General features: G+C 44.9%; 1 protein-coding gene across 9 annotated transcripts in view; it reads right to left on the bottom strand.

The window, feature by feature from the left end:
• Positions 1–969: 969 nt before the first annotated feature.
• The window catches only part of ELP2 (elongator acetyltransferase complex subunit 2), a 150,753-nt gene continuing 135,913 nt past the window's right edge, over positions 970–15,809 (bottom strand). For 4 of the 9 annotated variants that reach the window (XM_065584133.1, XM_065584136.1, XM_065584140.1 and 1 more), the window contains 4 exons: positions 14,354–14,475; positions 13,661–13,803; positions 13,255–13,368; positions 3,755–4,055 (listed from right to left, as the gene is read on the bottom strand). In XM_065584133.1, the coding sequence (XP_065440205.1) occupies positions 3,899–4,055; positions 13,255–13,368; positions 13,661–13,803; positions 14,354–14,475 (536 nt within the window). In that variant the 3' untranslated portion in view covers positions 3,755–3,898. Of the gene's footprint in view, positions 1,123–3,754; positions 4,056–13,254; positions 13,369–13,660; positions 13,804–14,353; positions 14,476–15,809 lie in introns of those variants that run through there. The other 5 variants (XM_065584132.1, XM_065584135.1, XM_065584137.1 and 2 more) reach the window with 3 other exon arrangements.

Raw genomic sequence — 15,809 nt, 5'->3', positions numbered from 1 at the left:
AAACGTACTTTTCACTACCTGTTCTTTGACTGATCCCTGAATTTACAAGAAGACTGCTAGCACAGGCTAGAATAAGGCATAATGTTATCAGCTGCTAAGCAAGCACACTGCCATCACCTCAGCCCACTATTCAACTATTAACCTCACTAGTAGAAAATGCCGATCATCCCAAACTGTGTGGTGATTTTGAGATGCTGACAAATATCCATTACAGACTAGACCAATAACAGCAAAATCATTTTAGTTGTGTCTTAAATTACAGTAGATTACAGCAGTCCAGAGGCAATGGGAAACTGCTCTGTCTCGTCGCATATAGTCCTGGAAGGTTATTTTAAATTCAGTTCAGGTGGTTTAACTGCTTCAAAAAAGGAAGATTTAATTTGTTTCAAAATGGAAGAGTGATTTGTAAATGTCTTAAATAAGCAGTTCTATTTACTATGCAATCCAAATCCCAATTTAAATAAATGAAAGGAATCACCTATTGTAATAAATACTGTTGATCTTTTTATAGGCATACTGTGGTGCTGAGGAACTGCAAATCCCACAGGTTTCCAGAGAGTGCACAGTACCTCACAGTTGTAAACCCTTTTTACGACACCCGCAAGGTTATACCAGGCTCCACAAGATAAAACACAAACTCTAACAAGATTTCATAAAATGCAGAAAACTCCCACTCTTTAAAAGCTTTTTGGTAAAATAATTTGGATTTTACTCTTAATTTTTCTTGCTTTAGATGGAATTTAAAAATTATCTTGTGATCTTCAACTTGTGGTTTTGGGGTGAGGGTTATGGAACGCAGAACATGATGCAATCTGATTTGAAGATTGTTCTCCATTTTCTGAAGTCAGATTCAACCCACCCCAACAAACGGTGAGTGAACATTTTATTCCTGGAAGATGCTTATCAGAAGCATTTATTTAAACAACCTCAGTCTAGAACAAATATTTTCCTTTGAATAACGATAATTTTATTTTGTTTTTTCATTTATATATCACAGATTCTGTGGTCCTTCGCTTATCCTTTTTCTTATACTGACATCTGGTGGTCCGCAGAGAAAGAAACAAAATGAGCAGGTTTTCAGTTCAATGATCACTGAAATATTATGCATTTAGAATTTCATCCCTGTGAAATAAAAATACATGGAATTCTTCTTCTTTTAACATACTAACTCATGTGCAAGACTGACTTTTTACCATTGCACAGTTTCTTATCTATAATCCAGATAAACCTGTTTCAGGCCCCAATCTTGCACACAGTTGTGCATGTGTTTAACTCTACCACCATGAGTAGTGCCATGACTTCAGTGTGACTGCTCCAAGTAAAGCTAGAGAGACAAAGTGGGTGAGCTAATATCTTTTATTGGACCAACTTCTGGTGGTGAGAGAGATAAAGCTTTTGAGCTCACACAGAGCTCTTCCTCCAATTTGGGAAACAAAGGGTGGGTCTACACTTAAAACGCTGCATCAGCGCAGCTGTGCCGCTGTAGCGCTTTAAGGAAGATGCTCTACGCCGACGGGGGTGCTGATGTCAGGGTGTCCCCCTCCCCCCGCTCCTGTACCCCATCTCCACAGAGCGGGGGGGGAGGGGGACGACGGACACAACAGGGCTCAGGACTGAGGGAGCTTGCTGGCAGCAGCTGCTGTTTCAACTTGCTGATCTACTTAAAAAGGCAATGTACTTAGAGTGGGGTCAGCGTACTTAAAGGGGCAATGCACATCACACACACACACTTTGGAAAGTGGAGGGAGTGGTGCGCTCCAGTGGGATAGTGTGGGTTCATCATCAGATTCAGTTTCCACAGGGAATGTTTGCAGCCACTGCCATGCGTCTATTGTGTTTCCTCCCTCCATTTGTGCTGCCTTGTAGCACAGGTGCCGACTCCATGGCTGCTCCGGGGCTGGCTCACCCAGGGGGAAAAATTAGTGGGTGCTCTGCACCCACCGGCAACCAAGCTCTCCCCCATTCTCCTCCCCCCCCCCCCGAGCGTGCTGCGTCCCCGCTCCTCCACCTACCTCCCAGTGCTTCCTGCCTGGCCGCCGCCAAACATCTGTTTGGCAGCGTTAGCACACTCCGGGAGGGAGGGAGAGGAGCGGAAATACGACACGCTCAGGGGAGGAAGCGGGGAAGAGGCAGGGCCAGGGCGGGGATTTGGGGAAGGAGTTGGAATATTGGCAGGGAGGGAGCGGAGTTGGGGCAGAGACTTTAGGGAAGGGGTGGAGTGGGGGTGGGCCAGAGGCAGGGGAATGTCAGACACCCACGGGAAGGTGGGGAAGTTGGTGCCTATGCCTTGTAGAGTGTGAGGCTACATTAACAACGTGTTAACCCAGGGGTCTCAAACTCCCAGGCCGCAGGCCATCTGTGGCCCGAGAACCTCCCCAGTGTGGCCCGCGGGGCTCCAGCAATTTTGTGGCTGGGTCTCTCCCTTGGCGCGGCCCCTGGGCGATTTACAATGGCTTCTGCCTGATCGCTCCACGTGTCTGCTGGCCCCTCCCTGCAGCCCTGGGGCGGGGCAGGGCAGGGCTGTGCCTCCACGTGCTGCCCCTGCCCCGGGCACCCCTGCAGCCAATGAGAAGCTGCAGGTGCAGTGCCTGGGGGCAGCAGCGCGCGGAGGCCTCTGGCCCGCCCCGCCTTGGAGCTCCAGGTAAGCGGGCCCCCAACCCCCTCCCAGAGCCTGCACCCCACCCCTTCCCCACATACCCTCTCCCGCCTCCAAACTCCCTCCCAGAGCCTGCATCCCCTCACCCTTCCCACACACCCCCTCCCAGACCCTGCACCCCTCTTCCCTCCCACAGCCTGCAACCCCACCCCCTGCCCCAGCCTGCACCCAGCACCCAAACGCCATCCCAGAGCCTGCACCCCAGACCCCCTCGCCCACCCAAACTCCCTCCCAGAGCCCAACCGCTCACCCCTTCTGCACCCAAACTCCCTCCCAGAGCCTGCACCCCAATCCTCTATCCCAGACCTCCTCTCCCACCCAAACTCCGTCCCAGAGCCTTAGGCAGATGGGGGGCAGAGTTTGGGGGGATGGAGTTTTGGAGGGCGGGTTCTGGGTGGCATGAGTGACATTATTGGCCCGCTGGGAGGATCTGAGGACTGGCACTGGCCCTAAGGTAAATTGAGTTTGAGACCCCGGTGTTAACCCTTTAGGGCTCAGGCAAGTGCTAGTTCATCATTTAGCAGCAAGGCATTCCCTGGGAAATATCCCACCCTCTGATTCCACCACCTCAGCCAAGCTTCACAATCATCATTGCTGTGTACAGTATTAAATTGTTTGCTTAAAACTTATACTGTGTGTGTGTGTGTGTGTGTGTGTGTGTGTGTGTGTATATATATATATATATATAGGTTTCCCTGGAACCTAACCCCCACTATTTACACTAATTCTTATGGGGAAATTGGATTTGCTTAACATCGTTTTGCTTAAAGTAGCATTTTTCAGGAACATAACTACAACGATAAATGGGGAGTTACTGTAATAAGTCTGAAATGTTTTGATACTTCATTTGAAGCCCAAACACAAACAGTTCCTTCCCTCTCAACTGGATGATAGAAGTACTGATTTCTCTACTTATCCATCTCCATGCAGAGTGGAGAAACACTGTCTCCTTGCCACCATTTTTATATCAAGTGGAAACCCCCATCTATTTCACACACACTCCAAAATATTTACTAGCTGGAACACCCAATGTATTTGAAACTTCCTAATACTGCTGGATAAGATAATTATTTAACACTTCAAGACACTACAAAGTGCTATTATTCAAGATACTTTAATAAATTAGATCAATACACTTGTCAGACATTCCTGTTTTCACAACAGAAAATGGAGTTTAAAAATTAAATGGTTAAACAAACTAAAATACAGGTTCATTTGGCTCAGCTGGGTCTGCTGCCTTATCTAAAGAGCACACCTGTTAACATTTAGTATCTTTACACAGTGATCATCTCCACAACTTGCAAGCTGCAACCATTCACTGTTGTCTTGGTCGTTATGTCCAGCTCTGCCCACCCGATTTCTCCAGCATAGCCGTTTGATAGCAAGAGTGTGACTTTGGCTGCAATGAAGATGGAAGACATTGAAAAAAAGAATGCATACACCAACTTCAAAATGTCAAACTCACTGGACTTCTGAGTTTAAACATCATCATTTATCTAATTAGTGCACTCCCTTTCAGTGCTACCAGCTGAGAAAAATTGACTTGTCATGACCTGAAGGTATTAAACACTCCAGAATTTCTAGGGTTATTAACAACACTAATGACATTTTATCCTCTCACTTGTCAATAATTAAAACGGCTATCAATTTTAAGTTTCACCGCATTAGTTTCAGGTTAAGCATCTCACTTGCTCAGAAATGACACTGCTGACTAAATGCTAGAAACATTGTTTGATGCGTCTTTCAAACTGACTACGTATACATGAGCCAAAGTCACACTGTTCATCTGCAGATCCAAATGTGAATCCCAATTTCTTCAATGTATGGTGGTGGTGCAGGGTGATTCTAGTCCACGGCTCTGATTGGAGTTCATCTATAATTTCTAGTTACAAAATCAGAGAAACACTGTAGCTTCCCTTCCTGTAGTGTACTCTAAAATATTGCTGTCATTTACCGAAGATATCAGTCTAAGGTTTTGAACTGATGATCATGTCCAGACCGCCAAGATAAAGAGTTGAGTATAATTCCAGTATATTGAGTAATTTTCTTCTTAAAACAGGATGCAATGCATAAGCTAGTGCTTAGGAGCATAATGACTTAGAGCTCGCAGGAGGATGTTTTCACTGCCACTTTTGTGGTTTCAAAATTTTCCATTCCATATTGGAATGAAAACCAAACCTTTTGAAACATTTTCACACAAAACTGATGTATCTGTGAGTATCTGTCTCTCTCCAGCCAGGTGGTCAGGATATCAGTCTGGGCTGTGTCAGACCTAGGTTCAAATCCCTGCTCTGCCAGATTCACAGTAGTTTTTCATCCCAGATCACTTCAAATCAGGCAGAGCAGGGTGCTTTAACCTGGGTCTCCGCCATCCCAGGCCAATCCTCTACCCACCCAGTTACAGCATCTCTCTGAACAAAAGTTTTGTGGAAACGGATGTCTCTGTGAAACATTTTGGTTCAATGAAATGTTCCTGACCAGCTTTATGATGATTGTTGTATGTGCCCACCAAGTCACTGCAGTACCGGTATGTATGCCTTATGTTCTAATCCTTTTGGATTTGCTTTCTGTATGGAAGGTGCCATATAAAACTGCTTGTTCTATCTACAATGCTTCCTGAGCAACAGTGATGATTAGGATGTTGAATTTAAACTAAAAAGTTATTTGGGCCAAATGAACTGAACTGAAGAATTGGTGTTAAAGTATGACTGTGACTTGGGAACAACTATTAGAAAGTCATATTCTGACTGGGGCCTTTCTGGCACAGCTGAAGCTCTGCACCAACTCCCAATGAATACAGAGCTGGGATCCCACAGTCGATGGCATAGATCAGTAGAATCACCACGCCATCTCCCACTTCCGACTCCTCTCCACATTTTAACAATGATTTTTTAAAAACATTTTTAAAAGCTTCAATCCTATTTAATCCTATTTTACCCTTAAAGGTGACATCAAAGGATTTCTTAAAAACTGGGTTTATGCCCTTTTTGCCTTTCTCTGATGTCTAATGGCAGCCTGAAATAATATTTTTGTCTTTAAAAAGCTTCTTTCTCCCTTGGCAATATCAGGAATGCTAATGCTGGTCTTTCCCAAGTTTTGTTGGAGGATATCTTGGGGTTACAGGGGTTGCATATTGTCTTTTTCTGAAAAACTTTTAAAGCTTTTGATACACCATAAAAATAGCAAAAAAAAAGTGTATCTAAATAAATTTAATTCAGAATTCCAATACTGTCCACATCTCAAAAGAAAGCTCTTTCCTTGCATATGACTTGTGTCAAGGCTGGATCCCCACTTTGAACTTTAGGGTACAAATGTAGGGGCCTGCATGAAAACTTCTAAGCTTAACTACCAGCTTAGCTCTGGTTCCGCTGCCACGATTTCCCAATTCTAGATTCCCACCCTGGGAAGCACTGAGAAAACCTTTCACCAATTCCCTGGTGAATACAGATCCAACCCCCTTGGATCTAAAAACAAGGAAAAATCAATCAGGTTCTTAAAAAGAAGGTTTTTAATTAAAGAAAAAGGTAAAAATCATCTCTGTAAAATCAGTATGGAAATTAACCTTACAGGGTAATCAAACTTAAAGAGCTCAGAGGACTCCCCTCTAGTCTTAGGTTCAAAATACAGCAAACAAAGATAAACACTCTGGTAAAAGGTACATTTACAAGTTGAGAAAACAAAGGAAAACTAACACGCCTTGCCTGGCTATTTACTTACAAGTTTGAAATAGGAGAGACTTGTTTAGAAAGATGTGGAGAACCTGGATTGATGTCTGGTCCCTCTCAGTCCCGAGAACGAACACACTCCAAACAAAGAACACAAACAAAAGCCTTCCCCCCCCAAGGTTTGAAAGTATCTTGTCCCCTTATTGGTCCTTTAGGTCAGATGCCAGCCAGGTTACCTGAGCTTCTTAACCCTTTACAGGGAAAAGGATTTTGGAGTCTCTGGCCAGGAGGGATTTTATAGTACTGTACACAGGACAGCTGTTACCCTTCCCTTTATAGTTATGACAACTTGTGTGATAAACTCAGGACAGATAGTCCCAGAAGGTTAAAAGGCCCTCCTCCCTATCAACTGAGGAGAGGTAACTATAGGTCAACCAGGTTCAGCTGAGAAGCAGTTACCAGAGAATCAATTAGGATCAGCTGATTCCAACTAAGGGCTGTGTGAGACCTTTTTAAACCCTCCCGTTGGGAGACGAGGGGGGAGGAGAGAGAGGAGGAGTCAAGCTGCCAGTAGGCTAGGAGCAGCAAGACAGCGAACCTCACCAGGAGGGGAGGCTGCATTCCCTCCCATAAGGGAAGGAAAACAAGCCCAAAAGACTGGCTGAGAGAAGGAACGCACTGCCTCTGTGCATCCTAGAAGGACTGTTTTACTCAAGCCTGTTTCACCAAGGCTAAAAACAGCTGAGGCTGGTGAGACCGAGAAGGTACCTTGCCACTCGTGGTGTCAGAGGTGGGATCTGTGAGTGAGACTTCGTGGTGAACCATCTCAGGGCAGGATAAATCACCCCCAAGAAGAAGAAGAAGGAAAAAAAAGGAGGATTTAGTGAAGGCATTGGTGCAGGCCACCACAGTCCAACAAGAGGCTACCAGGGTTCCGATGACTACCCAGCAAGAGTCAGTGCAAATACAGCAGGAGACAAATCAATTACTGATGAGCCAGGTGGCCTAGGATCGAGCCACCCTGTATGAGGTTGTGAACCAGCTAAAGGCCCTGACCACTCTGATGCACGGCCCTATGGGACCCGGCCCCTGCGGGCAAGCAACTACTTACAGAAGGACAATTGACGATGACGTAGAGGCATATCTCCTCACGTTTGAGAGAACGGCCCAGCGGGAGGCTTGGTCCCAAGACCAGTGGGCAAGTATCCTTGTTCCTTTTCTGTGTGGGGAGGCCCAGAAGGCGTATTTTGACATGACAACAGAAGCAGCTACAGATTACCCCCAGGTGAAGGCGGAGATCCTGGCGAGGTCTGGCGTGATGACAGCCATAAGGGGCCAGTGGTTCCACGAGTGGAAATACTGGGACAGCAAAGCGCCGAGGTCCCAGCTGTTTGACCTGATCCACCTAGCCCGGAAGTGGCTTTCCCCCCGAGACCCACGGCCTGGAGAAAATTGTGGAAACCATAGTTTTGGACAGGTACATGAGTGGGCTACCACCAGACAGGCAAGGATGGGTCAGTCAAAATGATCCCTCCTCCTATGATGAGCTAGTTGCCCTTGTAGAGAGACATCTAGCAGCCCAAGAACTTTCTCGGACCACTGGGGAAGGAAGGCACCAGAATAGGAGGCAAGTCTCTGCACTGAGGACCCGGGTTGCCATAGCCCCGGGCAGAACTATGGAGGGGAGGAAGGAGGCTGAAGAGCAGCCGGAGATCGCGGAGAGACTTTTGGACTGGGGGAGAAAGACTCAGGGGGTAAGGCCCAACAGCCTGAAAAATAGGGTGCTGCCCCGAGCAGGGTACAGATGTTATGCATGTGGGAAAATAGGGCATATAGCTGCCCAATACCCAAACCTAGAAGAGCCCATGCAATGCGACCTGGGAGATATAGAAGGACCATGCGACCTAATAAATCTAGTAAGGGTTGCGATGGTCTCTCATAGGTATACTATACCAATTAAAATGAATGGCATAGAGACCACTGCATTAGTGGACTCGGGAAGTGAGGTCACGCTGGTCTCGGGAAAGCTGGTCGGACAAGACCAACTATCTCGGGCCAAGCGCACAGGAATATCCTGTGTACATGGGGATGTCAATTACTACCCGACAATCCCGGTAAAAATAGAGGTCATGGGAAACCCCACTAAGGTGACCATGGGAGTAGTCCCAAAACTCCCCTATCCAGTCCTCATAGGATGAGACTTCCCAGGGTTTGGCAGCCTACTCCCTGGAGAGGAGTCAGAAGAAGGTAATAACCCCGACAGCAATGGGATGACCCCAATAGTTAGCACCCCACCGGTCTTCCATGAATTTGCCCAGGATTTGTTCTCTCCTCCTGGGAAGCTCAGGAAGACTTGGCGAGAAAGGACGGCAGATAAGAGGAGGGGAATGAGAATCTTGGCCCAGAACCAGAAGCCTATACTTGTAGAGGAAAGAGTTGGTCCAACTGACAAGGGGACTATGCAGGCGGTCGACGAACCCGCAGCCGGACCCAGTTCCCCGCGGACTCCCCCTGAGAGGGAGACGGAAATAGATCCCCCTGAGTTTGGGCAAATTGGACCTTCACTGGAAAATTTTGGGCAGGATCAGGCCAATGATCCGATATATAACAACATTCCCAAAGAAGCAGTTGAGGTGAATGGGGTCGCTGTGGAAGGGAGAGTCCAGGGTCATGTTATATGATCAAGAGGGATCTGCTATACAGAGTAGTCTGGGTCCAAGAGCAAGTCGTGGAACAGCTCTTAGTACCGCAGACACATCAGAGGGGCATGATGGATCTAGCCCACGGCCATCTGTTCGGGGGGCATCTAGGGGTAGATAAAACCCTCGATCGAATTCTGCAGAGGTTTTTTTGGCCCAGAATTTATGCGGTGGTCCGATGATATTGTGCCTCTTGTCCTGAATGCCAATTATATGGCCCCCGACCACACTTAAGGGCCCCTTTGGTACCTCTGCCGTCCCATTCGAGCGAATAGCTATGGACCTAGTAGGGCCACTGGAGAAATCAGCCCGGGGCCATCAGCACATACTGGTTGTGCTAGATTATGCCACCTGATACCCCAAGGCCGTACCCCTACAGAACACTATGTCCAAGACCATAGCTAAGGAATTAATCCAAATTTTTTCTAGAGTGGGGTTACCCAAAGAGATCCTGACGGATCAAGGAACCCACCTTGTGTCTAAATTAATGAAGGATTAATTAATGAAGGATTTATGTGCAATGCTCCACATATGGACCATACGGATGTCAGTCTATCATCCGCAGACCGATGGCCTCATCGAACGTTTTAATAGAACATTAAAGAACATGATACGAAAGGTGGTCAGCCGGGACGGGAAGAACTGGGACGCCCTGTTGCCATACCTAATGTTTGCTATAAGGGAGGTTCCTCAGACTGCAACTGGGTTTTCCCCATTCAAGCGGTTATATGGTTGCCACCCCCATGGCATACTGGACATTGCCAAAGAGGGTTGGGAAGAACAGCCGAACCCAGGGAGAAACATCATCGAGCATGTGTTGCAGATGAAAGACAGGATAGCCCAAGTCACTCCCTTAGTGCGGGAACACATGGAAAGGGCACAAGGAGCCCAGCAGACATACTACAATCGCCAAGCGATGATCCGAAAATTTCAGGTGGGAGATTGGGTAATGGTGCTCGTATTCACAGCGCAGCGCAAGCTCCTGGCCAGGTGGCAGGGGCCATACGAGATAACAGAAGTCATTGGAGAGGTCGACTATAAGGTCCGACACCCTGGTCACCGGAAGCTGGAACAGATCTATCATATAAACCTGTTGAAACCTTGGCAAGACAGAGAAGCTCATGTGGTCACTCTAGGGTCGTCACCCCCTGCAAGCAACCAGCCTGGCCAAGTGGGAAAATACCCGGAATTGACCCCTGACCAATGAATTGAAGTGATCAACATGATCAAACGCAACCAGGACGTATTCTCGGAAATGCCAGGCAGAGCTACTGAGGTTCACCATTACATCCTCACAGAGCCTGGAGTGAAGGTGAATGTCAAGCCATACCGGATCCTGGAGGCGAAAAGAGAAGAGATCAAGACAGAAGTCAGGAAAATGCTGAAGTTAGGAGTCACTGAAGAGTCTCAAAGCCAATGGTCAAGTCCAGTTGTCCTAGTACCTAAGCTTGATGGCAGTATGAGGTTCTGCAATGACTTCTGGAAACTGAATGAAGTGTCCCAATTTGATGCGTACTTTATACCCCGGATAGATGAGCTAATTGACCGATTGGGAAAAGTACGATTTTTGTCTACCTTTGACCTGACCAAGGGTTATTGGCAAATCCCCCAGCCAAGACTGACAAAAAGAAGAGGGCCTTTTCAACACTAGAGGAACTGTTTCAGTCCTGCCTTTTGGTCTACATGGGGCTCCCGCAATTTTTCCAATGACTCATGGAAAAACTGTTGCGTCCACATGGCAAGTATTCATAGATTCATAGATTATAGGACTGGAAGGGACCTCGAGAGGTCATCGAGTCCAGTCCCCTGCCCGCATGGCAGGACCAAATACTGTCTAGACCATCCCTGATAGACATTTATCTAACCTACTCTTAAATATCTCCAGAGACAGAGATTCCACAACCTCCCTAGGCAATTTGTTCCAGTGTTTAACCACCCTGACAGTTAGGAACTTTTTCCTAATGTCCAACCTAGACCTCCCTTGCTGCAGTTTAAACCCATTGTTTCTGGTTCTATCCTTAGGGGCTAAGGTGAACAAGTTCTCTCCCTCCTCCTTATGACACCCTTTTAGATACCTGAAAACTGCTATCATGTCCCCTCTCAGTCTTCTCTTTTCCAAACTAAACAAACCCAATTCTTTCAGCCTTCCTTCATAGGTCATGTTCTCAAGACCTTTAATCATTCTTGTTGCTCTTCTTTGGACCCTTTCCAATTTCTCCACATCTTTTTTAAAATGCGGCGCCCAGAACTGGACACAATACTCCAGCTGAGGCCTAACCAGAACAGAGTAGAGCGGAAGAATGACTTCTCGTGTCTTGCTCACAACACACCTGTTAATACATCCCAGAATCATGTTTGCTTTTTTTGCAACAGCATCACACTGTTGACTCATATTTAGCTTGTGGTCCACTATAACCCCTAGATCCCTTTCTGCCGTACTCCTTCCTAGACAGTCTTTTCCCATTCTGTATGTGTGAAATTGATTTTTCCTTCCTAAGTGGAGCACTTTGCTTTTGTCTTTGTTAAACTTCATCCTGTTTAACTCAGACCATTTCTCCAATTTGTCCAGATCATTTTGAATTATGACCCTGTCCTCCAAAGTAGTTGCAATCCCTCCCAGTTTGGTATCATCCACAAACTTAATAAGCGTACTTTCTATGCCAATATCTAAGTCGTTGATGAAGATATTGAACAGAGCCGGTCCCAAAACAGACCCCTGCGGTACCCCACTCGTTACGCCTTTCCAGCAGGATTGGGAACCATTAATAACAACTCTCTGAGTACAGTTATCCAGCCAGTTATGCACCCAGCTCATAGTAGCCCCATCTAAATTGTATTTGCCTAGTTTATCGATAAGAATATCATGCGAGACCGTATCAAATGCCTTACTAAAGTCTAGGTATACCACATCCACCGCTTCACCCTTATCCACAAGGCTCGTTATCCTATCAAAGAAAGCTATCAGATTGGTTTGACATGATTTGTTCTTCACAAATCCATGCTGGCTGTTCCCTATCACCTTACCACCTTCCAAGTGTTTGCAGATGATTTCCTTAATTACTTGCTCCATTATCTTCCCTGGCACAGAAGTTAAACTAACTGGTCTGTAGTTTCCTGGGTTGTTTTTATTTCCCTTTTTGTAGATGGGCACTATATTTGCCCTTTTCCAGTCTTCTGGAATCTCTCCCATCTCCCATGACTTTCCAAAGATAATAGCTAGAGGCTCAGATACCTCCTCTATTAGCTCCTTGAGTATTCTAGGATGCATTTCATCAGGCCCGGGTGACTTGCAGGCATCTAACTTTTCTAAGTGATTTTTAACTTGTTCTTTTTTTATTTTATCCGCTAAACCTACCCCCTTCCCATTAGTATTCACTATGTTAGGCATTCCTTCAGACTTCTCGGTGAAGACCGAAACAAAGAAGTCATTAAGCATCTCCGCCATTTCCAAGTTTCCTGTTACTGTTTCTCCCTCTTCACTAAGCAGTGGGCCTACCCTGTCTTTGGTCTTCCTCTTGCTTCTAATGTATTGGGTAAAAGGGTCCTTCTAGGATGCATAGGGGAAGTCCGTTCCCTCTCTCAGCCAGTCTTTTGGGCTCCTTTTCCTTCCCTTATGGGAGGGAATGCAGTCTCCCCTCCTGGTGAGGTTCGCTGTCTTGCTGCTCCTAGCCTACTGGCAGCTTGACTCCTCCTCTCTCTCCTCCCCCCTCTTCTCCCAACAGGGGAGGGTTTAAAAAGGTCTCAGGCAGCCCTTAGTTGGAATCAGCTGATCTTAATTGACCTCAGGTAACTTCCTCTTAGCTGATCCTAATTGATTCTCAGAGAATCAATTAGGATCAGCTAAGAGGAAGTTACCTGAGGTCAATTAAGATCAGCTGATTCCAACTAAGGGCTGCCTGAGACCTTTTTAAACCCTCCCCTGTTGGGAGAAGAGGGGGGAGGAGAGAGAGGAGGAGTCAAGCTGCCAGTAGGCTAGGAGCAGCAAGACAGCGAACCTCACCAGGAGGGGAGACTGCATTCCCTCCCATAAGGGAAGGAAAAGGAGCCCAAAAGACTGGCTGAGAGAGGGAACGGACTTCCCCTATGCATCCTAGAAGGACCCTTTTACCCAAGCCCGTCTCACCAAGGCTAAAAACAGCTGAGGCTGGTGAGACCGAGAAGGTACCTTGCCATACTTGTAAGACAGGATAGGTCTGGAGAACTGCTCATGAGCCCCTTCACCCAAAAAAGATACCTGTTGTCAGTCTCGACACATTTGGTCCAATCAGTCAACACTGGTCTCTGCTCACACTGCTTCCATGTGTACAAGTTAATCTTCCCACACTCTAACCCTACTGCAATGATGTAGCTGTTGAGAAGGAACAACTGTGTTATTTCTAAAAAGCTTGAATCAACAATTTTCAAAAAAGCTGATTACTGCCCAAATCATACACATTTTATGTTGAAACCTGCTCTTCAAATCAATATTTTATCATCATCAAAAGAACATGTAAATGAAAACAAAAATATAATGTTAAAAGAGAGCAAGCAACAGACCTAGAAAAGGCTTGCACTGACTAAAGTGGAAAACAAATATCAATTTCAGGTAAAAAGAAAAAACCCGCCAACAAATGAATTATAGAATGCAGAGGTAACAATACCTTTCATCAGGAGCAAGCACATGGCTGATACTGACTGCAGTGACAGAATCCCCAACATCCAGTATTGAAGAACAAGGCTCGACTGCACCTGGCCCACTGCTTTCAGTAGCTCCAGCTGAGCCACAGTCACCCCAGACAATGACCTATTAGAAAGAAGAGAGTCAATTGTTCCCTTTTATCTTTTATGTATCTGTGCTTAGGAACTAAGACCACATCAGGAATAGCAGTAATTTTGTATTGTGGTATGGAGGTAGATAGAGCAAAACTCCCCCCCCCCCCCCCCCCCGCTGAAATAAACAACAGCTTCTATTTATAGGAATTCAAATCTTTCTTAAAAACAGAGTTTAGAGTGGTATTATTAAAGATATTGGTAACAATATTTGGTAAATATAAGTCTACTTGTAAGAGCGGAATGAATCAAGTTACAGAATCCTTGATTAAAAAACACATGCACAAAATGACATACATCATGTTCTCCTTTTGTTGCTATACACAATAAAAAAAAAAGCAAATCACTGGCCATAATCTTGCACATGCTTATGTACGTGCTTAGCTTTATGCACCCAAGTAGCCCCAATGACTTCTGTGTCACTATTCATACATATGATACAGTTGCTAAATCCAAATACATTTATTTCAACTCAATGCTTACTTTATGCTGCTCTATTTGTTAGTTCCTTTTGTATTAGTTACCTTTTTGTCCCGACTTCCGGTAATGAAATATTTGCTGTCTGGGGTCCAATCACAAGACCAAATGATCCGGCTATGCACTGCTGTGTTTTTGTCTGTGTACGCAAAGAGGCTGAAAACGGGTTCTGGAATAAAACAAGTAAACAGAAGAAAAATCCTTGTGATTATCTTTTGTAAAAAAAAAAAAAAAGCCTGCTCTTATTTTGCTTTGAAAGCAGTAAAGGGAGGGGACCAAAACTACAGAAATAATCCTGTACAATCCCACCCTCAGCTCCGAGTGACTTTAGTGGGAACTGGGGTAGTCAGCACTTTGTAGGAAGGATCAAGCCATATTCCTTTCATATTTATTATATATGAACAGCGACCAATATAAATATAACTAGTCAGCCTAATTACAACATAATACCATTAGTTATAACACCAGATGATAGCAAAAACAATTTTATCTTCTGTATGTATTTCTCTCGCTCTGAAAATGTATCCATGTCTATAAGAATACTCTTTCATATTCTACTTGGCCTAATTCTATGACATACTGTTTATTTTTGATAGTATCTTAATAAGTACATTTTAGTGGCTTTGAAAAGTATTACCAATGTAACTTTCACTTTATCATCATGTGTGCAGAAGTCACTGACCCAATAACAGTTCTTCATTCTTTACTACAAAAAACTCCAGTGATATTGCAAATTTTCAGAATTATGCAGTCTTGGGTCACCATTTTTTGTTTTAAGTTTAACTGTGAACAACAGAAAAGTATTCTCATTTACTGCAATGGAAAAAGCAGTAATATTAAATTTTATTAGGCCTTTAAATTTCTTAGGATGGCAGTAAATGTAGTTTTATTTCAAACTGATTTGGGGATTAGTACTTTGTTGACAGATGGGTTCTGGATTTGTACATGAAAAGAGAATCTCTTCCGTCCACCTCCCACAGAGTACTCATGATCTTCAACTTGGAACACTGTGTGCCTATTTGGAGTTTAAACTAAATGTGCCAATCTTATTCCTACTGCTTTATTAAAGTAACACAAACTAACAAAGGAAGTTTCTCCAGTGAGAGGAGTACTGTAAACAAGCTAGCAAGATTAGCGCTCGATTGGACTGGCATACTTAAACATCAGTAACACATCCTTTCAGAAGTTAATGAGCAAAAAATCTTGGGAAAGTGGGAAGTACAGCAGATTTTCTTATTCATATCTTAGACCTCATCTACAAAGTAAAACACCAAACATTTTTCCTTCCTTTCACACAAAACTTTAAAATAGATGCTGAAACTTAACTGAAAACAACATTCAAAGTTGACTGCTTTTCTGACTGAAATCAGTGGAAAAGACTCGATCTCTGTTAACAAAGCGTCCTTCCTGTTTCACAGGAAAATGGCAGTCTCTGTGGAATAAGCTCAGAGCCTTCCACAGCCACAAAATGTTGACATTTTTATTTATTTCTTTAATTTATTT

Source organism: Chrysemys picta, chromosome 2, assembly GCF_011386835.1.
Source record: "Chrysemys picta bellii isolate R12L10 chromosome 2, ASM1138683v2, whole genome shotgun sequence".
NCBI lineage: Eukaryota > Metazoa > Chordata > Testudines > Emydidae > Chrysemys > Chrysemys picta.
Note: the sequence above shows the minus strand (reverse complement) of the source record. Positions and strands in the feature narration are given on the sequence as shown.